The 25,042-nt window shown below is 35.6% G+C and overlaps 1 protein-coding gene across 24 annotated transcripts in view; it reads left to right on the forward strand.

Moving 5' to 3' along the window:
* KCNC2 (potassium voltage-gated channel subfamily C member 2) overlaps window positions 1–19,289 on the forward strand; it is a 176,534-nt gene extending 157,245 nt beyond the window's left edge. For 2 of the 24 annotated variants that reach the window (XM_064376971.1, XM_012441453.3), the window contains exons 3-5: window positions 6,624–7,551; window positions 9,600–9,764; window positions 14,631–16,764. In XM_064376971.1, coding sequence (XP_064233041.1) covers window positions 6,624–7,551; window positions 9,600–9,764; window positions 14,631–14,767 — 1,230 coding nt within the window. In that variant the 3' untranslated portion in view covers window positions 14,768–16,764. Of the gene's footprint in view, window positions 1–6,623; window positions 7,552–7,951; window positions 8,099–9,599; window positions 9,765–14,058 lie in introns of all 24 variants that reach the window. The other 22 variants (XR_010342967.1, XM_064376977.1, XM_064376976.1 and 19 more) reach the window with 22 other exon arrangements.
* The last annotated feature ends 5,753 nt before the right edge of the window (window positions 19,290–25,042 follow it).

The following is a 25,042-nucleotide window of genomic DNA, read 5'->3' on the forward strand; positions in this document are numbered from 1 at the left end:
TATTGAGAGACAGATATTTTTATTTTTTAATTAGAAATAATGCTTCATTGAATATAATTCTATGTATCTATCCTTGTAGTTTTATGTAAATATTTTTCTACAGTAAATTTCTAAAAGTGGAAATTTTGGCTTAGGGTATTACATGAACTTCTAAGACTTGAACATTTAAAATTCTATACACCATGGAATATTATGCAGCCATTAAAAATGAGGAGTTCGCGTCCTTTGTAGGGACATGGATGAACCTGGAAACCATCATTCTCAGCAAACTGACACAAGAACACAAAACCAAACACCACATGTTCTCACTCATAGGAGGGTGTTGAACAAGGAGAACACATGGACACAGGGAGGGGAGCACTGTACACGGGGGTCTGTTGCGGGGGAGTGGGGGGGACAGCAGGGGGGGAGTTGGGGAGGGATAGCATGGGGAGAAATGCCAGATATGGGTGAGGGGGAGGGAGGCAGCAAATCACACTGCCATGAATGCACCTATGCAACAACTTTGCATGTTTTTCACATGTACCCCAAAACCTAAAATGCAATAAAAAAAAAAAAAAAAAAACTTAAAGATCATATTCAAGAAAATCCAACTTTTATGTAGAACTAGAGAATATGAACAATGCACCATTTTCTTTATCATCAACGATTTTGCAATATTTTGATGTAGGCCCTGAGACTTCTTCAATATTGAGTCATTATAATAAAACCAACCCTTTCTGATCTGAGAAAAACACATTCGTGTCGAATTAAACTCATTCAAAGAGAAGGAAAGTACAGAGGGATCTTGTTCACACATTCTTTTCCCCAGAATCAAAAAAGATAAAATATCTTATTAGTGTCATTATTAAATAAAAGTCATAATAAAAAAAAAATAAATAAATAAAATAAAATAAAATTCTTGTAATTCTTTAGTCTCTATTTTATTATTTAAGAAAGAAAAGCAACATGAGCCTAATAGGAAGGAAGTATTCTCATTTGGAAAAGATAACATCCTTAGAATAAAAACTAAAAATAAAGGCAACTTAGGTAAAATTATAAAAATGAAAATTCCTTAGTACTATATTTTAGGTAACTTATTTTATTGATTTTCTCATGATGTTAATTTTCAAATATTAAATTATCTCTCTGACTTCCATTTACAAAATAGAGATGAGCTTTATTTATTTTTTTTCATCCTTTATAGTATAGGTTGCTTTTTCTATTGTAAGTAATAGGAAGATAAAGCAAGTTTTTTTTTTTTTTTTTTTTTTTTTTTTTTTGAGACGGAGTTTCGCTCTTGATACCCAGGCTGGAGCGCAATGGCGTGATCTCGGCTCACCGCAATCTCCGCCTCCTGTGTTCAGGCAATTCTCCTGCCTCAGCCTCCTGAGTAGCTGGGATTACAGGCACGCGCCACCGTGCCCAGCTAATTTTTTGTATTAGTAGAGACGGGGTTTCACCATGGTGACCAGGATGGTCTCGATCTCTTGACCTCGTGATCCACCCGCCTCGGCCTCCCAAAGTGCTGGGATTACAGGCTTGAGCCACCGCGCCCGGCCGATAAAGCAAGTTTTAAAAGATAGATTCTGTGTTGGCTCCAATGGAATTTTTGCATACCAAATCAACATACTTTTATAATTTATTCTTTTACTAATTCCACAACAGAGACTGAAGACCTACTTCTTGCTTTAAGTCAAGGCCCTGGGGATATAATGTTTAAGTCTCTCTGAGCAACTTGTGGATATGTGGAATTATTAACAAAAGTATGTGAAATTGCTGCAGTATTAGTAATCCTGGGCTAGAGTTGCACAGAGAAAGGACACAGCCTAGTCAATAGTTTTGAAAAAGTGAGTAAGCATTTGTGAATATGTTATAGAGCTCAATTTCATTCATTTTAATGATAACAAGAAAGAGAAAATGAGGACAATAAAAATGTACCCCACTTTTCTTCATTTTCTCTTTGCCTATTATACATACCTAGAGATTTGCTTAAATATTTGCATTGAGGTAGATTGACATGAGGCCCTCCGTGCAGACCCTGGACTATGAGGACTTCCACCCCATGGTTGCGGATTAGAAAAAAAAAAAAAAAAAAAAAAAAGAGTCCTGGGCACTCTCTGCAACGAAATACATGGACACGACTAATGGAGAAAAATGTATCTACTGATTAGCCTCACAAGCCAATATTTTAACAGGGTATTTTATTTTGAAACTCCCTGGAATGATGCATCAGATCTGTACATTCAGTTGACATGACACACCTTGTCTGGAGAACTCTCTAACATTTTAATCATTTAAAATATCTAATTTTATTTTTAATTAAGGTCTGGGGGAGTTTTTGGTCTTATCACAGGGAAAAGAAAGAGAGAGATGGCAGTGTGATTCTCTTCCCCATTTTCTTGCTCACACACAAGCTCCATTCAAAGAATGACTAAAAGGTGCTATTGACAACATTTGGACCAATAAGCCAGTTCAATTTGCTTTTTACATTTGGGTTTTTTGCTTCAATATTCATTTTTCATTGTTTGATTTATATTATTTACCTTTTATTCATATCATTTCCCACTGGAATGTGGTCTATCTTACTCATTTTCTATTTGTTCTTTCATTAATTCTTCTACCCTTTTATCTATCCTGCCATATTCAGTACTAACAACAGTGCAAGGAGCAAGAAATACAAAAAATGAATATGACATTAGTCCAGTCCTTAAAGATTTCTCAGTTCAGTGAAGGAAAAAAGACAAATAAATAAAATATCTTCCCCTCCATTTCTTTCCTTTTTACTTTCTTTTTCTGAATGTTATTCAATCTAACCTCATATTTATCCATTTAAGCTCTGCTCACTGAGCCAGAAACAAAAGAAAACATTTTTTATATCCAAAGAGCTTAGAATTAAGTTCAGATAAAGTACATCAAGTCTTTGCTAATGCAACCCAAGTGTTTGCCTCTGGATAATTCCGAGTCCTCAAAGCCCTTGGGTCACCCATTCATTTGATACTTGAACTAAATTGCTAACAAATTGAGTTCCTTTTCCTTCTATGGGAAACTCTGTAGCTTCCCAGTATCTCCAAGAATGTTCATGGGAGCTACATTTCCCCTTATTAGCTGTCATTCTTTTTTTTTTTTTTAATTTTAATATTTTATTTTTTATTTTTTTTAATTGCATTTTAGGTTTTGGGGTACATGTGAAGAACATGCAAGATTGTTGCATAGGTACACACATGGTAGTGTGATTTGCTGCCTTCCTCCCCTTCACCTATATCTGGCATTTCTCCCCATGCTATCTCTCCCCAACTCCCCACCCCCCGCTGTCCCTCCCCCATTTTCCCCCAACAGACCACAGTGTGTGATGCTCACCTGTCATTCTTATTTATTACTCTTCTACGTTTCTTATACCTGCTACATATCCCACCTCCCATGGTTGACTTCTCCCCTCTTTTTGTCCTCTGCTGGCCTAATACCTTCATTCCTTGCAACACAATCAACAGCAAGCTCTTTTTATAAAATAACCTTATGCTGAAAGCAAAACAGAAGCAGCAGCATCTTAAAATTTAATATTCTCAATGGCTATTCTCAAGTTCTGCTACTGGACCTGTGAAGGAATTTCTCATCTGCTGGACATCACATTTTCAGCTCTTCTTCCTTCTCCTTAGAGACCTTTCCCTTTTCCCTCTCTTTAGAATTCAACTTTAACTTCGAAATTTCTATCATGTTATTTTCAAGCATACTTTTGTTCTTAGAATCCTCCTATTCCAGATTATGACTAGCGTCTTTAGCTTTCACAAATAAAAACATTGCCTCTCTGGCTGGTTTTTGTTTTTTCGTTTGTTTTTTTTTTTTTTGACAGACCCTCTCTCTGTTGCCCAGGCTGGAGTACAGTGGCACAATCTCAACTCACTGCAACCTTTACTTCCCAGGTTCAAGTGATTCTCCTACCTCAGTCTTCCAAGTAGCTGGGATTACAGGCATGTACCACCATGCCCAGCTAATTTTTGTATTTTTAGTAGAGACGAGGTTTCACCATATTGGCCATGCTGGTCTTGAACTCCTGACCTCAAGTGATCTGTCCACCTCAACCTCCCAAAGTGCTAGAGTTACAGACAAGAGCCACTGAGACTGGCCTCTCTGGTTGTTTTCAAAGCAAAATAATCATCTACTTCTGAGATGAATGTTGTTTTTTTCTCAAAATGCAAAGTCGTTTTCTTTTTCAAATATTCTTTTATTTTCCTCTTAGAGTAAAAATATTACTATATATATTTTATATATAATATAATCACATAAATTATATAATATATATTATAGTAAAATATTACTATAATAGTAAAATAAAAAGAATATTTGAAAAAGGAATCAACTTTGGTATTAATCTGGCAATACAAAGTACTTAAAAGCTAAAGATATATAGCGTTATAAAAACAGCAAAGTAGAATAATACAAGTGCAAAATTAGGATGTGGTTCTTTAAATATTGCCAATAAAAATACTGATAAATACAAGTACTGAATGACTTACATAAACAAGCAACTATTGGTTTTCAAAGTTTTGTGTCTTAGAATTGTTTACAGGCTGTTCACATGTTTCATTTATGCACAAGTATTTGCATAGAAACCAAAATTTTGTCAAAATACACGCAAATATGCACACACACAAACATCTCATTACTAAGGAGGTAGTGGGCTATGAAGCCTTTAGGAAGATTCTTTTGAGCCTATAAATGCCTGAAATACTTTAGTCTAATGTAGGGATGGTGAAGAGTATAGTTGGAGGGTAGAAGTCAGTAGGTACATATTGGCAGGACTCTAACGACAAAAGATTTTAGGTGGAATCAGAAATAAACGTGACTCTTAAATCTATAGGATTTATGAATGAAGGATAATTGATTCTTCCTCTGAAAGATGTTATCTTTTAATGTATACATAGGATCTCAGCAATACTGTTACAACAAATGATTGATTAAAAAAGAATAGTACATTTATTTGTACAAAGGGAAATCTGAATGACAAAAGAATGCTATTATCTTATAAAAGGTCTGGGAAAGCTAATGGTCAAATTATATTACCAAAACTTAGAGCAGTTGGAAAATGTGCATGAGAAAGCAAGTCAAAGCTATGGAAATTACCTGCCTTAGAATACTATACAGTTGTTGTGCTAACTGGCACACTGTGGAAGAAGTTCCATAATTTGAGTGGTTCTTTAAGGCAGATAGCCACAGTCCTAAGATGTTTTAGTCCTTTTGTATACCCCTCACATTTTGGTAGATTAAAAGTCAACCAGGAAAAAAGGGAGGTGGTTTCAATCTCTTCTTGAACTGTCTCAGCTCTTCCCAGCGGCATGCTTCACAGCATGATGTTAGGGACAACTTTGGATTTTTGATATATTCTATTATTTTCAAGTAAGAACCTTTCTCTACTTGACTGACAACTTCCTTCTTCTGAATGACTCTTTTGTTTAGACATTTAAGGGACAGCCTGTTGGTGTTTGTTTAGCATGCTAAACCTGAGTGTTATCACAGAGTACTAGTGATCCCAGCACTGCTGGCTACAACAGTGCCATTCATTCAAACAACTGGATTTCAAGTTTTCGGATCTTTGATACTAAGAAGTATGTGATCTCAGCCTAAATAAATGGTTTTCAGCACATTTGTATTCTGCATTTGAGAGTTTGGTAAGCGAGAGGGGCAGAATCTGGAGCTAAACTTGTCAGGTTAGTGACTCAGGCTTATCATTTTGTAGTTTACGACCATGGAAAAGTAGCTTAAACTTTCTGTCCTGGTATCTTTGAATTGTAAAATGGAGTAGGAGGAGTAGTGCTGTTATGAGAATTGATGTGAGTATCTGGTACTAGTAAGAACTATATGAGCGCTTTTAAAATTATTCCATATTGGTAGGTGTGTGTGTAGTCATGTATTATTGGCTGGAAATGAACTGAATTTAAGAAAACATTTGCAACTTCATAGTATGTTACTCTAACACTTTGAGATCCATTTTCAAGAGAGGAAGACACTGTCATTTAATTTGCTCCTTTACTGGTTTTCTCTCCTTTCAGTCTTATCTATTCTTCCCCGTTAGATTTGTACTTTTAGACAAGTCTCCACCTGAAGTTGATGTAATTTACATGGCAGTATATACTGCAAAGATTTTTTTTCATGCTGATACTTTATGATATCCTGAATATTTTCTACACAAATACAAATCTACAGTTAAATTTGGGTAGCTTCCAAATTTCTATCAGTGTCTCATGCACCTTATATTTAAAGGTTTAAAACTTGATCGTATGCATAAAGATTTCTAGGATCATAAACTGTTGTCTAAATTTCTCTTTTGTTTTGGTATGTTTTCATTTGCAATTCCTTTACAGGAATTTTCATGTTTTCTTTACAAGTTATATTTTCTTACACAAAAAACTCAATAAATTTATTCCAACATAAAGCAAAACTTTGTATCTATGAGCTGAAAACAGAACCTGAAATACTCTAGTTAATGTTACATACATGTATCTTCTTTTGCTTAGGTCATACCCCAAGTGAAACCTCTAAATATGCTGCTATTCATTTTTAATTTACAGGGATTGTTGCTTTTAGATTTGAATCAACCTATACTATCATTCAGATCACTGTGGGTTTTATTTCTTTTTCTTCTACAGTTTATTGCTTTTGCTTCTTTATTCTTCATCCTGGTTTCAATTACAACTTTTTGCCTGGAAACACATGAAGCTTTCAATATTGTTAAAAACAAGACAGAACCAGTCATCAATGGCACAAGTGTTGTTCTACAGTATGAAATTGAAACGGATCCTGCCTTGACGTATGTAGAAGGAGTGTGTGTGGTGTGGTTTACTTTTGAATTTTTAGTCCGTATTGTTTTCTCACCCAATAAACTTGAATTCATCAAAAATCTCTTGAATATCATTGACTTTGTGGCCATCCTACCTTTCTACTTAGAGGTGGGACTCAGTGGGCTGTCATCCAAAGCTGCTAAAGATGTACTTGGCTTCCTCAGGGTGGTAAGGTTTGTGAGGATCCTGAGAATTTTCAAGCTCACCCGCCATTTTGTAGGTCTGAGGGTGCTTGGACATACTCTTCGAGCTAGTACTAATGAATTTTTGCTGCTGATAATCTTCCTGGCTCTAGGAGTTTTGATATTTGCTACCATGATCTACTATGCCGAGAGAGTGGGAGCTCAACCTAACGACCCTTCAGCTAGTGAGCACACTCAGTTCAAAAACATTCCCATTGGGTTCTGGTGGGCTGTGGTGACCATGACTACCCTGGGTTATGGGGATATGTACCCCCAAACGTGGTCAGGCATGCTGGTGGGAGCCCTGTGTGCTCTGGCTGGAGTGCTGACAATAGCCATGCCAGTGCCTGTCATTGTGAACAATTTTGGAATGTACTACTCCTTGGCAATGGCAAAGCAGAAACTTCCAAGGAAAAGAAAGAAGCACATCCCTCCTGCTCCTCAGGCAAGCTCACCTACTTTTTGCAAGACAGAATTAAATATGGCCTGCAATAGTACACAGAGTGACACGTGTCTGGGCAAAGACAATCGACTTCTGGAACATAACAGATCAGGTAAGGCACAACTTCAAATGCATGTTATTAAATGCTTTATAGACCAGTATGTTCCTTAGGCAGAAGGCAGTCATTCTCATTTTCTGCAAATGCTCATGAGTTTTCAGTCCTAACCCCTTCACAAAATGTGTGTTTGTGTCAGGCTTATAGATAGCTAGACTGTAGCAGCTCTAAATGAACCCCAAGTAGAAGACTGCATAGCTGGTCTATAGAGTTTTCCTGCTTTAGTGGGAATGCCCTTTGCTGATGGTGCCAATATTTTCTTTTGCCTGTTTGTTGCTTTTGTGCCAATGTTTCTTTGTTCCCCTGCACGATGTGATGGTATGATATTGGCCATTTTCCATCTTTCATCCTCAAAATGTTAATCTCCATATCGTTTGGCTTGGTGTGTTTGTCTCAGTTTTACCTCTGCCACATGGTGCCATGCATCTCAACCTAATTCACAAGAAGCAGTTATTTAAGAAGAATGGATGCTTACATTTCAAAGGCCTAAACTCCAAACAGGTGATATGGAAGATAACCTTTTTGATAACAAAGCTCTTCTCTAGTAATATCCTGGAGGATTGGTTAAATTTTCATTGTTCTTAAATTGAGTAGGTTATCTCATTAGAACCCCTTTGTTGAAGCTCGCCATTTTTCAGGGGATAGGTGATCTGCTTTGGCCAGTCAATGGCAAAGTTGAATTTCTCTGTGGAATTCCTTTTTAGGCATTATGTATTGGGTTCTGCTCTCTCCCAGAACTGAATTTTGAATGATTAATGCTTGAGATTAGTTGAATCTCTGCTTCTCGCCATTGCTGTAGACAATGTAGAGTTGATTGACTAGAAATTGACATTCAGCTGCCAAAGTGATAGTAGTGTCTCTTCTTGCCTACTGTCTGGTAAAGGTAAAATATTTTGCAGATTAAACAATTTAATTAGCTTTTACCCTACTATGAAAATTTAAGGTTTATTGATTCCCCAAAATCTCGATATATTTCATTTTTTCTTATATAAAAATGACTTATGGTGATTTTATGTGAATAATTTTGCATAATTTAGAAGTAAGATCAATTAACAAAGCAAACTAACAAAAAAGGAGGCATCATTTTCATAGGTCCTTCCTTAGCTTCTAGAAATTTAAATGAGTTAAATGGAAAAAACAACGTGGCTGGAGCTGAAGTTTATCAGTGTTTATAAGTTTCATTCATAGTCCTTATGCTCATTTAGTAGATTGCTATGCAAATTCTGCTAATATATATCTAAAAACTGTTAAGAATGTATTTATGAAAGGTAGAGTTTAGTCGGTGTTGCTGCTCTCATCAAACCGTTCTCAAGTATCTATACAGAGCCCTTAAGAAGGGCATTGGAAAAGAGGACACACTATCATCCCAAGTAAACACTGAAATAACAAGCTAGTATCTAGGCCAATAGGATGTGAAAGTCTTTGGCAAGGATACAGAAGTAAACAGATACTTATTTCAAGGACATCTGGAGAAGCTGGTCTTGTTCCACTGCATGCTCAAAAATATTTTGCCGCTTCAAAATTGAGTACCTGGACACGGAGTCTGTGTGCTTTGGAATAATTTTTATTAAGAATTTTGGGGACAATGCTTTTAGAAATTAATAAAAGCATGTCTCTTAAAGAACTACAAAGACAAATTTACTTAAGAAATTTTCTTAAATAGGTTCCATTTTTAAATACTCTTTTCAGAGTAAATAGATAACATTTTAAAAATTATAAGACAATAATCTGTGTGCTACTTCATTATCACAGTTATTTTGAGTTTGTATTTCCTATTAATTAGGAAGGCAATTTCCTATTAATTAGATAAAATCCAAAATGGAATTAAAATCTCCCAAAGAACATTTCTAATCTTTTCAATACATTTCCATTTTGCTCCATGTAATTTTTCGTGAAGAGTGATAAAAATTCTTTTTCTTATTGTGATGTGATTCTTGTGTTTTGTATATCGAGTGACTGGACTACCGGCATTCTGTGTAAACTCTCTGTACTGTCTCATTTCCTCATTCATCACTGTCTGTCAATGGGCATGGTGCTGTGACCAGTGTTATCAGGTGACGACAGTACAGGAAGTGAGCCGCCACTATCACCCCCAGAAAGGCTCCCCATCAGACGCTCTAGTACCAGAGACAAAAACAGAAGAGGGGAAACATGTTTCCTACTGACAACAGGTGATTACACGTGTGCTTCTGATGGAGGGATCAGGAAAGGTAGGCATGCATTTAATCAGATCATAACAGGTGACTTAGCAATAAACTGTTGGAAATACATGGAATAATGTAAAATGCTCATTCATCATTTTCTAGGAAAGACTGCGCACAGTGCTCTTTTCCTCTCTCCATTACATCTTCTCTCTTTAGAAACATGTTAAAATACATAGTAACCTACGTGATTGTCGTATCTGAAAGGCATCTTGTCCTTTTTGCTCTCTTCTTTGGTTTGCCATTTGTCTATGGGCAGAATTGGAATGGAATGTGTAAATATTAAATCACTTTTCCAATTACTTAATATAATGTACTCAGCAGTCATTAAAAGTTATCTTTTTCACTACAACAAATAAAACTCACTAATTGGCTCTGTGCACATATTTGATGAGTAATTCATGACTATAAAACAATTATAAGGTTTTTCTTTTTTCTCAAAGTAAAGCATTAAACATTCTCTAATGTCTCTTATCCAGTACATGGGTAGTTTTTGCCAGTGGTTTATCTGAGGATCTCACATTTGCAAAGGTCCATGATCTTCAGTCATATGAAATGGTACATCTTAATCACTTGAAAGCCTACTTAGGTACTCACAAAATGCACTTACAGAATTTTTCTTCAGGACCAATAATAAAAAATTCCATTTATTACTGTTTTTCAACAGACATGCACTGTGCCTGAATACTCAGAAAATAAGTATTAAATAATGAATAAAAATTGTGGGGCAAGCATCTTTGTTAAGGAGTATAATAGAATATTGAAGCCCACTGATCATGAGGGTCCTTTGTCCTTGATTGTACCACTGCCTAAACTATTCTCTAAAAGGTTTTTTATTTCCTTTTGAGAAACTTTACAACCTTAGGACAATTGGGATATTTTCCTCATCTTTAAGAATAGTCTTGTGACACTTTTGTCAAAAGTGGTATACTTTATTATTAGCTTCCACTTTGACAATTCCAGTTGCTTTATTGCCACAGTCATTTTTCCTGTTTGTTGACAGAATGGGGAAATAACTGTAATGATTTATTATGGTAATTGACTGAATTTGAATAAAAATCCACTATAAAAGTTTCATAGTAGCACAACTGCATTTAAATAATACTGTGCTTAGTTATTATTCATTGGAGTTTCTCCCTATTGAATTCTTTATCATCATTTTAAGTTTCAAATATTTATTTTGTGATTCCCTTTTTCTTTGAAATATTTTATTGCCTATGTTGTACTTCTCTTCATTTCTTTTGACCACTTTAGATTTTTCTTCTCTGCTTCTGTGCCTTTGAGACTTAAAAGAGAAGACAAAGGACTCATGTTCCTTCCGTGAATAATATTTTAAATACTTTTCCATTCCAATTACTCCCATTGTTTGCATCTATTTCTTGCACCAAAACATATTTCAATCCTTTCAATAGATTTATTTGGTTGTTGTTTACTGTTTTACATTAAACATGGGCTAGAAATATTCTTTAAATATATTTTGAAGAGTGAATACACTATCAATCATAGTATTTGAGCAAAATATATGTACATACATTAAGTAATAGTCATCATATCAAGCTAATATCTTATGTAGAACATGTTCTAATTGCATTGAGTATCTTAAATCATTATATGCAATGTATATACATGTTAAATTTACATTTTTGAGCAGCATTCAATAAGATTATGTGTTTAAAGAACTCTAGAATATTTTTCTTCTATGTTAGATAATATTTTAAATTTTAAACTGTCAAAGAAAAACAAATAAGAAAAGACTTTGCAAATTATAAGGCACTATCTAAATACAAAGTTTTACTATAAAATTGCAAAGTTTTACAAGCAAAGCAATTAATAAGATATTTAGTTTGCATGGAAAATTTAAACATGCAGTCTTATTTCACAAATACAAATTCTTTTTATTAGTGAGAACATCTTTGAAAATTTATTCATGAGCTTTTTATTGTTTGTCATTTCTTATCATAATCAACTCTTTTTCATTCTTGTTTAAGTAGTTTATAGCTATATGTTTTTTCCTACTAAGTCTGGTAATATTTCTGGCTAATTTCACTTAATCTTTTCAGTGGGTTATCTTGTCATATCTACCACAAATTTATTCATTTATTCTCCTGTTTCCCTTTATATACGTTATAGATTTCTGCTGTTATTTCTATTTGTTTATTTTCTATATAATCCTCTCATTTATCCCTCAAGTTGGTCTCTCTGCTGATTTGATTTTAATATTTAAAAATTCTTCCCTCTATAAGTGAAAATAAATTACTGGATTTCCACTGAATTCTTTTTCTAACTAAAAATAAGAATATAATTGGACATACATTAAGAAAATTTTAAGGATTCCCAAAAGAGTAAACTCCCAATACTTAGAATGAATGTTTGTTATTTTAGGAAAGCATATTACATAAATTATACTCATGAATAGCACATGGGTAGGTAGTTTTAGCATTGCCACAAATAAGCACATACTCTTAAGAATTATTTGAAAGAATACTCTGTATCTAGATGTTAGTTCAAAATAAGTTCAACAGTGTTTTTTCTCATGAATTATATTTTCCACCATTCCAGTAAAACCTTGATTAAGCAAAATTTTCTAATCATAAATGGACATGTAGAATAAAGAAAAATGTGTATATGAATAAGATATGATTTTACTAATAAATACTTGTTAAAGTATTAGAAAGGAAGCCTTTTCAAATAGACACTGAAATTATAGTCATTAAAAATATAGGAGCTAGAAACGGAATAGAATATTTATATTAAAACTATAATTCAGAAAGGTAACATTTAGAATGGCAACTAAGTTTTAAATATTACCGGCATGAACATTATAAAACTGCCAAATAGAATTTTACTTTTCTGGGGTTCCTGTAGGAGCAAGGAGATGGTAGAGAACAGAGTTGTAAATCTGTATGATGATGTGCAAGTATTAACGGCCCATTTAGTTCATGCACATTCACCACTTTGCCTTTAATCAAAACCAATCAATGTTTATCATCTAGTTTACATTTGTAGGTTATACAGTAAACTTCTATGGCACAGGATAATTTTTTTCTCCAATTCCCAAAGTTACATTTTCAGTCACTTTACAGAAGAGCAGTAATAACTAACCTTCCATGCATGTAAAGATTTCTGTTTAGGGACAAATTACTTGTAATTCTTAAATATTATTTAAGATATCCTCCCACTAACTATTCCATCATTCACCAACATAAAATGAAATATATACCACCTCCCATGTTTCATAGCTCAGAGTATTAACAAAACATTGGCAGATAATTATTTAATTAGCAGAGACTATGTACTAGAGAACATTTATTATAGTTAATGGATGGCAAAAATTTCTATCTACAAAATCTCAAAGAAAGCAACTAGTCTGCTGAAAGCTAATGTGTGTGCAGTGCAGGTGGCGAAGGGAGGGGAATGTTGATCATTTTTCTTCTTTATTCAGTCCAGCTTCACGCCATAAGAGAGCTTTACCCCATAATACAGCTGTTATTGAGATCCACACCCATGTCTGTCTTGGCCTGACATACATAAAATAATCAGATAAATCACTTTTTCTCTTCCAGTGAAAGGAGGAAAGCTATCCATGGCTTCTTCTCTGGAAGTTCCATGAAAAGATTGAATTAGAAAAAGGAATAGCTAAAAGAAACATAAGGAAAAACAATGGACCCATTTTTTTTTTTTCTCACACACTCAAATACATCGAGGTCTAATCAGAATCCAAAGAGTAAGTCATATAGTGTAAGGGAGACAAGTAGTCCACTAGAATTGTATCTACTTTCTCAATGTTGGTTGCCAAAAAGAATTTCATTCTCCTGTTCTATAACAGTTTTTCAAGAAAGCTGTCAGAACATTCGTTTCCAAGGCTTCACAGTACGACTACTTTTCAAGTCAATAGTTGCTCTGCTTTAAGACATTTCACTTCAAAATTTATAGTATGTGCTTCTCACCTCATTTTACTGTCACTAATCTTTTGTAATAAAAAATACTACAATATACAAATGTTTCCAAAGGTGACCTTGACAGGGTTGCTTAAGTAGCTAAGGAATAAGGCTAAAGTTTGTGAGAGCATTTTTTAATTCTGTAAGTTCACGGCTATCATGAACAAGAGATCAAGGTGTGATATAATAGAAAGAAAACATGAATTAATACCAAATTATTCTCAATTCCTTGGTGGGAAGGTGGGGTGTGGAAATCAGCTGAAAACATCATGTAATCAAATTCAGACTTATTTCACTGAAATTATGACTCAATTTATATTTCATTCATTTTCTTTTTTTTTTTTCCTTTACTTTTCTTACCCAAGGAATTAGAAATGGGCATTCCATCCTACATCACCTGGATAATGGCACCAAATGCCATTATTTAAGAATCATCTTTTAACCCTATAAAGCTGGAAGATTAAATATGCTGGAAAAAGAGTTGTCCATTTAAACTTAAGCATGCTTTATTAGCTTAGGAAATAAAAAATGAAAAGAGAAAAAGTAGCCTACTTATTTCTCTTTTTTTCCAGAACACATTCTGAAATTTTAAAATATTAGTCAAGCTTATATCTTACTTAAGTTGCTTTGCCTAATTCTTAAATGAGTTCTAGTATTCTATATGCCAAAAATACATTAAAACTAACTATAATCTGGGAAAAAATAGATTTTGAAGTATTGTAACCATAACTTATTATGGCTGGTTTAATCTTTTCAAAACGGCAACTACAATGAGCTTCATTTTTTTAGAGCTATAAATTGTCTCAACATTAAATTCTTTGTAAACAAATTCTTCTTTGAGCTTGAAAATAGCACTTTTGATTACCCTGCATGGTGTTATTTGTCTGTCTATATTCTGGTTGAATTCAACTGATGTCTGTGCATTTTTTCATAAAAGGATATGAAAAATCCAGAAGCTTAAACAACATAGCGGGCTTGGCAGGCAATGCTCTGAGGCTCTCTCCAGTAACATCACCCTACAACTCTCCTTGTCCTCTGAGGCGCTCTCGATCTCCCATCCCATCTATCTTGTAAACCAAACTGCATCAGTCGGCTAAATTGTATTAATTCAAGTACTGTTTACCCCATAATGGAAATAATTAAATGTAGAGTTACTCCAGGCTCCATTAATACAGTATAAATCTTGCATGATACTACAATTTGAAGTCAGAAATGCCACATGGGTAGCTAATGAATCTTATTCAGGCTTTAAAGATTGTCTGAAGTAGTGCTAAGACTTCTCCTATTAATTGCCCTGATCTCCTTTTGCAATAAAATGACAGATAGTGTCAGATATTGACCAGTGCACTAATATATAAACATATCTTCAGGGAGATATATTTAAAACAGTGTGCTTCCAAATGCCAACCACTTCATTGGAACTTTATTTCTTGTGACTGTAAACCATTCTGAAGATGTATGGGATCCTATCTTGATTGCACACAACATGATTTTGGTCAGCTCATTTGCATGGACCATCTTGTCTCTATCACCTGAAAGCAATGTTGCAGAGTTCGGGGACTGTGGATAGCTCAGGATATGTGTACTTGCATTGAACCATCCTGCTGATATAAAAGCATTGGTCAATTGTTCTGCATGTTGAATTATGGGGCAGGGAGGGCAAGTTTCTCCTTGACATTTTTCTTCTTATTTGAAAGAATTATATGTTTTAAATAGTTTAATTTCTTGATTAATTTACTTATCTTCAAAAATGCTGTATTGGAGTTCTGAATGTCTCTGGTTATTTGCACACAGATAACTGCAAAGAGGTTGTCATTACTGGTTACACGAAAGCCGAGGCCAGATCTCTTACTTAATGACTTGGGGAAGGCACAAAACATGAGAGAAAGGTAACTGCCAGCCAGGCTTGCATTGTTTAGCCAAGAATTGCTGCTTGGTACTAGACTTGTTTTTTGTTTTTTTTTTTTTAACCCCAGGATTTGTCATCATTTTCAGAGGCAGAGTGCCAAATATCACCCAAAGCTCTAGTGTCCTTTTTTTTTTACCCCTTTCTTTTAATTTATTAATTATTTTGTGCAAACATCAAAAGTCATTGGTGTTCACAGGAGGCTTTTTTGACTAGCCTTAAATTTCTGAATCAAAAGATCAATCAGATTTTCAGGCAGTGCTTAATCAGGTGCTTTGTCCTGTATGTTGTTCCTGTCTGTCTGTCTTAGCTCCCTGTCTTTACTGTATATGCCATCTGTCTTCATGAAGCACAGAATTGCCTCTGTAAGATATTCATGATTTTAATATTGAGTTCCTTCAACCCCTACCCCATACCTATTTTTTTGCTATTTGGAGCAGCCTCTCTGCTTTGTGTACAAATTAATGATGCCCTGTAGACTACCTAAGTTAATCTACACTGTAAATCTTTTTGATAAGCAGGGTTTTTTAAGCAGCAATTTCACCATTGCACTTGGTTGCCTGCTGCAGTGTCAGTTTCTACTACCTAGCAACCAGCATTCATTACTACACTCTAACAAAATCCTTAGGGAGTCATATTCAGTCTGAGTGGAAGAAAGTCTATTTATGCTTTCCTATGAATTCAACAGCAATAGTATGTCTGGTCTACTGAGCATGTGAAGGAAGAAAAATGCCGTAATATAAGTAGAGGGATAAATAATATTACTAAGGCATTTGGGATCCTTGAGACTGCTGATTAATTCCTATTTCTCGTGTTTATTTTTTGTTAGGAAGACAGTTGTCACTTTTATTATTGGCCACGAAACATGTATTACTCTATATCCTCAAGTACTAGAGCATGACCTGCATGTTGGAGATCTTGTACAGCAATGTATTTATCCAGACGTAAATATGTGATATTTAGAGACACAGTGATTCTTTTGATAACACCACACATAGAACATTATAATTACACACAAATTTATGGTAAAAGAATTAATATGCTGTCTGGTGCTGCTGTTATTGACTACAGTGTTGTACAGAATTTGTCATGGATTTTTGACTGCTGAGAAAGGGACAGTGGAATTTAGCCATACCAAGGACTATACTGGAAACAGACTTCTGCTGCTGAATGTGCCCTGATGTGACCAGGTTGTACTTGGAAGAGATCCCCGCGTCTTCATGAGGCACTAAAAGCTTATAAAAGAACTGTGGCTGGAACTCACCTGGTGCTCCCCATGCGAGTGCTCTGCTTGTAGACTGGCCAGCGTCCATGAAACAACTGTAAATACCAACACACATGCATGGGTCAACAGTCTTGGCCATTTCTCATCAAAATAAGCCAAATTCATGATCAACATCTCTGAGTTCTAAGTAAGGCCCACACTTCTTTGAATTACTCTTCATGGGCCCACAGTAGGTTGTGCTGTGAATTACCTAAGGCAGTGATACTGATGTAGTATAGGTCTGTCTTAACTTCTCTTATTTCTACTTTTGTTGGTTGAATCTATGAACTTGATCGTATCATTTTCTTATAAATCACTTGTGTAATCAGATTGTCAATTATGTTGTGAAATTGTTAGTATTCATTTACCAAAAATGACCTATGTTTAGTCACATATTTGTTTAGTTCTGGGAAATTGTTATAGCTTAAATGAAACTCACCAACATTATTCATAGTTTAAGTCTTTTATCATTATTACCTCAATTATAAATATTACAAAAATATAATTCTGGCAATGAGAGTATTTTTTTATTCAATGATTAAGGAGCAATGTCAGTATATAGTAGAATATTAATTAAATTATATCCTAAAATGTATATTTTGCATAAAAGAGATATTCTTCAATCAATTAATTTTTTGTGAGTTTTGTGGCAAATGAAGCTTGTACTTGTCTTTAAAAATGTTGTAGTTGAAACTGTGTAAGATTTTTTCATCTTGCTTAATGAATACTTCCAGAGACTATTAGTTCCCCTGGGATTCTGAATATAACATATACTATTATAAACCCCTGTATCGTGGACCTTTTGTGAACATTTCAAGGCGCATGCACAACCTTGGTGATAACCAGTGGAAATGTAACTAATTGAAATGAAGAATAAAAGGCAAATGAGCTGGGGACAAACTTGAATCTTACTGATTAAATTACTCAAAATTCTGTTCTTGGCTCTTTTCTTTGTGGTGCAGTTTTCAACAGACTTTACTACTTTTATGTTTTATGGTATCACTCCAGATCCTAGTATGCAATGAAGAATTTGGGATAAAAGGATTTAACAACATGCACAGTTCTAACTATATTCAAGTCTTAGGCATGTAGCCAATGTTTTCTTCTTCCTTCATCTGCCTACATTTCTCTCATAATTCTGAAAATTAAAAAGTATTAAGTATTACGGCAACTGACATTTACAAAGTATTTTTGATTAGTGCTGAAATTTTCTTTTTTCCTATAGAGATAAGGGTCTTGCTATGTTGCCCTAGGCTGGTTTTGAACTCCTGGCCTCAAGTGATCCTCTTGTTCAGCCTCTCAAAGTGCTGAATTTTTATTTACATTTTCCAAGTTAATCATCACAGCAATTCTAGAGGCAGATAATTTTGTTTTCATTTTATTGGTGATAAAAGTTAAGGATGAGAGAGGCAGAACTGTTCATTTACATTTTTGCCACAGATAATGTTCCCTATCATACTTTTTTGTGGATTTAATATTTACTGGGCCTCTAGTCATAAATGCCCTCTGAATGATGGCTTCTGTCTCACCTTTGGGTAACAGGCCTCTTTTTCAGAAGTGTACCATACATAGCTGGCCTTCCATTTATATTGTGGAAATACATGTAAGTTTACCCTATAAAATTCTATGTCACCATCCAGGGGTAGAAGAGGGGTGAGATAAAAGAATAAAATACTGGAGATTTCAACATTTTTGACTAAGCAAAATCTTTTCTATATCTTTTCTGTGTCTAAAAATGATCCATGTTGATTATTAAGAGACTATTAAACCATTTAGAAAAGGGAATCTGTCCAAATATAATTACTGATAAAATATTTTTAATAATGTTGTCAGGATCTTGAAGTTACTATAAAAAGGAAAAATGGGTAGGAAGGGGAAATAATGCGTTGTAATAGATAATAATTGCCATCAAAGTTTGATTAGAAAATCAGGATTAAAAATTCATCAATGAAAAAGTTAAGACATTCATTTTATCTTTAAAATAAATCACAAGACAGACTAATAGAATAGCAAAAGTGAACTTATCTTAGAAAGACAATGAATATTGTCAGGCTATAATGAATATTAACAGGCTACATTACAAACTAGATACTTCAGAGGATTTATGACATGCTTGAAGACATTTAGAGCTAAATGAATCTATTAAATTATTGAAATCCATAGACGTTTAAGATGATTAAAATATGTAAATTTTTTTCTTACAAAAAAAAGTCTTTCTTCCATCCAATTTCCACTGCCAAAATTTAATTGTTTAAATGCCCAAATGTTATTAAACTATAGATATATGCTAATGTTCTGTAATGTGAGTTCACTGTCATTAATATTGATTTTAAATGTTGTAATTCCCTGTTCTTCTCTAAACTAACTTTGTTCAGAGGATATGTTTTTCACTATTGCCTGAAAATTAAATAATTTGATAGAATTAATATGACAAGATTGATTTTGTTATCATACTATCAGGTCAAAGTGGCCAATGACTGAATATGCAATTTGAATACTAAGGTGGTCAAAGGATGTGGTCACCTCCATTGTGAATCCCAGATAACCTAACATTCATCTATTTAAATATACTTTATTTTTTAAAGAAGTTTTAGTCGCATAGAAAAATTGAATAGAAGATTTTCATGTAGCCCTGCCCCCATAAATGCACAACTTCTCTCACTGTAGGCATCTGACACTACAGAGGTACATCTGTTACAATCAGAGAGCCTATGAACTACACTGACGCATCATTATTACCCAAAGTCCATTGTTTACGTTAGAGTTCACTGTAAGTGCTCTACATTCTATAGATATTGAGAAATGTATAATGACATGTATCCATTATTGTAGTATCATATAGAATAGTTTACCCTAAAAACCCTCTGTGTTAATCCAATTGATCCCTTCTTCCCCTTAATTTTAGGGGTGGGGGGCATCTTTTTACTATCTCCATACTTTTGCCTTTTTCAGAATGTCATATAATTGGAATCATATGGTTTGTAGTTTTTTTCAGATTGGTTTATTTTACTTAGTAATATACATTTAGGGTTTTTCCATGTCTATTCATGACTTGATAGCTCATTTATTTTTAGCATTGAATAATACTGTATTCTGTGGATGTACCACAGCTTATCCATTCACCTACTGGACATTGTATTCAACAAGGTTTTTCAGTGAAAAAGAATTCATAGGATAAAAATACACACACCCATCTACCCACTCATCCCCCAACACACACATACACAATTATTCGAAGAGAGTTTTTATAAGAAATTGGCACATGAGATTATGGAGTACCATAATTATAATTTGCTATCCACAAGCTAGGGACCCAGGACAGACAATGGTACATTTCAGTCTGACTTTAAAGGCCTGAGAATCACGAGAACTGATGGTGTAAATTCCCATTCAAATCCAAAGGCCTGAGAACCAGTAGTACTTATGTAAGTCCCAGTCCAAGGACAGAAGAAGACTGACATGCCAGGTCAAACAGCCAGACAGAAAGAGTGAATTCTTTCCTTCTCTACTTTTTTGTTCTATTCAGGCACTCAGATTGGATCATGACCACCCACATTGGGAAAGGCAATCTGCTTCACTCAGTCCATTGATTCAAATTCTAATTTCTTCCGGAAACACTCTCAGAGACACACCCAGAAATAATGTTTAACTAGATGTCTGTCCTTTGCAATTTGATGCATAAAATTAACCATCACAAGTCCATTTCTTGTCAACTTGGCATCCCAAAACAACTCCTTAAACCATAATCTCCAAATAAAGGCAACGATGAGGCCATAATTCTGCCTAATCAATACAACCATCATGTTTTTGCCCAAAAGTGTACTAAACCCTTTCCCAGAAGAGATGATCAAGTCCTTAAGTGATGATTACTCTTTTCTTTAATATCCTGTAACTGAAACATTCTTATATAAAATTAATAATAAATACTACAACATAAAAGTCAAAACATATCATGTTGCATGATAAAGAAATGAGAGAAAAGAAAACAAAGATTTGCATATACATACATACAATGTACGTAACAAAATAAGGAGCAAATACTCATGGCAATTACACTTCCGTAATTAACCACACAGTCACAGCTGGTGCTTATTACTACCTTCTTCCACCACCCATTCTGTATTCCTTTTACCTTCAGCAAGCACCTCAGCTGGTTGTGGTTCTTTACTTGGTGGGGTGACCCAAACTTTCTGGGCTGGGTTGTTGTAGTTTTCCACTGACTTTAATCACTGGATATGGAAACATTAAAAGACACTGTAAGAGATCTTCTGTGTTCCAGCCATATTCTTTCTTGCCTGTATTGCAGAATAGTAGTCCAACTGTGTGTTGATAGTAAGGGTCAATCACTCCAGTCAGCAAAGTAACTCTATTCTTTGCCTTTTGATTCATCATGTCTGTGAATCAAAAGGCAAAGAAGAGAGTTACTGCATGTAACTAGCATGTCAGTGAAATCATTGTTTTGTCCCATGAAGAAAACATTTCTCCCTTTAGAAGTAGGACTTGTAGGCCAAGACGGCATTTGGTCATGAAAACAGGAAGCAAAAATGTTGTTACTGGGTCACTAGGAGTAAAAGTGAGTGGTGCCACTCTCATTTCCACCACTTGACTTCTAGACCTATGAATTCTGGCTGTGGAAGAAACAGCACTATATATTGAATGGTAATTCAGAAAATACATTGCCTTCTAGAGAACCTCATCCCAGCCTTACAAGGTACTGCTACCTAGCTAGTGCTATAACTGAGTATCCAAAGGCCATTCATCATCTCAGAAACCAGCACTTCAGGATGGCGGGGAACATGGTAAGACTAGTGAATTCCATGAGCATGGGCCACTATCCTGCTTCTTTTGTTGTGAAGTGAGTTTCTTGATAAGAAGCAATGCTGTGTAGAAAACACACAGTAGGTAAGGCATTCTGTAATTCCAGGGATGGTAGTTTAGGTAGAAGCATTGAGTGCAAGGAAGGCAAATCCATATCCAGAGTAAATCTGTATTTCAGTAAGAACTAAATGCTGCCCCTCCCATGATGGAAGCAGTCCAGTATAATCAACCTACCACCAGTTGGTGGGCTAATCATGGTGGGGAATGGTGCCTTATTGGAGACCAGTGTTGATCTGTGCTGATGGCCAGTTAGGCATTCAGCAATGGCTGTACCCAAGCTGAGCTTGGTGACTAGAAGTCTGTGTTGTCGAGCCCATATATGACCTACATCCTCACCACCATAGCCACTTTGTTCATGAGTCTATTGAGTGATGACAGGAAGTGGCTGGGGAAACAGACTGACTGGTAGCCACAAAATGGGTCATCCTATCCACTTCATTATGAAAAATTTCCTTTGTTGAAGTCTCCCTTTGGTAAGCATTCACATGCAACACATATATCTTCCTCTTTTGCTCATTCAGAAAAGTCCAACCACATATGCTTCCCCCAATTTTCTCGTCACCAACTTTCCAATCATGTTTCTTCTAATTCTCTGACCGTCCAGCCACACCATTGCCCACAGCCCATGTATTAAGTTTATAATCACATATATGGCCATTTCTCTTTCTAAGCAAGGAGAACAACCAGATTTACTGCTCAAAGTTCTGTCCACTGGGAAGATTTCCCTTACCATTGCTCTTCAGGGATGTCCCAGAAAGAAGACTGTAATCCTGCAGCTGTCTACTTTTGGGTGATGTCAGCATATCTTACAGAACCATCTGTAAACCAGCCCAGAGTTTTCTCTTGACTAGTCACTGATATTAAGAAACTCTTCAGTAAGACATAGGTGCAGGCAGCTGGGAGAGAGAAGGCAGTGTAGCAGCAGTGGAAACCATGGGCATTTGCCTTTTTCTTCGCATAATTTATTTGTGCCTCAGGCTCGATTACTTATACAGCACTTCTGATGAAGTGCTGCTGTGCAAACCACCCAGTTCATAACAGGCAGCTCAGGTTGCATGGTAACTTGGTGGTCCATAGTTATGTGTTTAGTTGCTACTAATGCCCAGTACCAGGCCAAGAGCTGTTTCTCAAAAGGAAAGTAGTTATCTGCAGAAGATTGCAAAGTTCTGCCCTAAAATCTTAAGAGTCTATGCTGTGATTTACCTATGGGTTCCTGCCAAAGGTGCAAACAGCATCCCAATCTATCCTTGAATTTGCCATTGAATCTGCTGAATCATATGGCCCAAGTGGCAGAGCAGATTGCCCAGCAGCCTAGACCTGTTGCAACGCCTCGTCTTTCTGGGTTTCACTCAAAAGTAGCAGTTTTTCAGATTATTAAGTAAATGGGCAGGAATAACACATCCAAATGAATTATATATTGCTTTCAAAATTCAGAGACCCACTCTGGATTTTGCCTTGTTTAGGGTTGTAGGAGGCTAGAGGCAACAACTTATTAATCACCTTGAAAAGATATCTTGGCATGCCTTGTACCACCGGATCTCTAGAAATTACACTTAGGTAGACTGCTCTGAATTTTTGTCAGATTTGTTTACTACCTTCTGACATGAAAATGTCTTACCAGTAAGTCTGAAATAGTCATTACTTTTTGCTCACTAAGTTTAATCAGCATAATGCTATTAATGTAATTGATGGATGATATTTTAGGGAAGAAAAAGGTGATCAAGATTTCTGCAAAGTAAATTACGACATAGGGCTGGAGAGTATGATATACTCCTGAGGCAGGACAGTGTGAGTGTATTGCTGGCCTTGTCAGCAAAAAGCAAATAGCTACTGGTGGGCCTTATTGACAGGGATAAAAGAAAATGCATTTGCCACATTAATATAGTTCTATGCCAAGCACCAGGGCATGTGTTAATTTGCTCAAGCAATGAAACTACATCTGATATACCAACTGCAATTGGAATCACTACCTAATTAAGCTTACAGTAAGTCACTGTCAGTCTCCAAGATCTATCTTTCTTCTGCATAGGTCAAATAGGAGAGTTAAATGCGGATGTGGGTAGGGATCAGCACCCCTGTGTCTTTTGAGTCCCCAATAGTGGGACTAATCTTTGAAATTTCTACAGGAATGGAATGTTGCTTTTAGTTTACTGGCATTTCTAATGACTTCCACTTACTTTTTCCACCATTATAGCCCTCACTCCACATGTCAGGGAACCAGAGACTGAGCATACCTATTCCAATTGTGCATTCTGAGTCTGGATAAATAACCAAAAGATGGGGTACGGGACTTCCTGGGCTTACTGTGAGATAGACCTGAGCTAAAACTTCATCACCTGACTTCAGTAACCCATAATATGACTGTTAGATCACAGTGACATTTTATGTCTCCTAGAATTTGTGTCAGTCAGCTAATGTCTAGTATCCTCCTAAAGGTCTGATTATTTCCTTTTCCCCTAGTGCACAGCTACCCTGATAAAAGGTCATAGGTCTCTTTGGGGAAATCTGGGAGAAAGATCTCCAGTATAAATTTTTGGTAGGTACTGGGATTCTTCCCTCAAGGGCACCTGGCTTCCCCTTTGTTCAAAAGACTTTGGATGTGGGCCAGGCATGGTGGCTCACTCCTGTAAGCCTAGCACTTTGGGAAGTGGAGGTGGGAGGATCACTTGAGGTAGGGAGTTCAATACTAGCCTGGCCAACAAGGTGAAACCCATCTCTACCAAAAATACAAAAGTTAGCCAGGTGTGGTGGCACATGCCTGTAATCCCAGCTACTCAGGAGGCTGAGGCAGGGGAATCACTTGAACCCAGGAGGTGGAAGTTACAGTGAGCCAAGATCGCACCACTGCACTCCAGCCTGAGTGACAGAGTGAGAAAGACTTTGGATCTGTAAACTGGATCAACTCTGAGAATTGGTTGAGAAATAGTGCCTCAGTCTCTGTCTTGATGATTCAGGTTAGACTTTACTTCACCTAAAACTTTTCTGCTTATATAGATCAAGTAACAATTTAGTAGGAATAAACAGGAATATTTATTTTATTTCTAGGAACACAATGATAAACTAGCCATTGCAATAGGTATGTAGGAGTCATACTATTCTTACTGCTGCTTTGTCTCTGCTATTCATTATGGAAACTACACCTACCTCTCCTTTGATGACTGAGTGCCACTGCTTTAATCCTTCCACCCTGGAATCAATTACTCCCATCGAATTTAGGATTCCTGATTTACTGGCTGTAGTTCCCACTCCCAGGTCTTGCCTACAGAAAACAGTGATCACAAAATACTTTCAAAATACCAGG

Source organism: Aotus nancymaae, unplaced genomic scaffold, assembly GCF_030222135.1.
Source record: "Aotus nancymaae isolate 86718 unplaced genomic scaffold, 86718_ANA_hifiasm-v0.15.2.pri h1tg000016l, whole genome shotgun sequence".
Lineage (NCBI taxonomy): Eukaryota > Metazoa > Chordata > Mammalia > Primates > Aotidae > Aotus > Aotus nancymaae.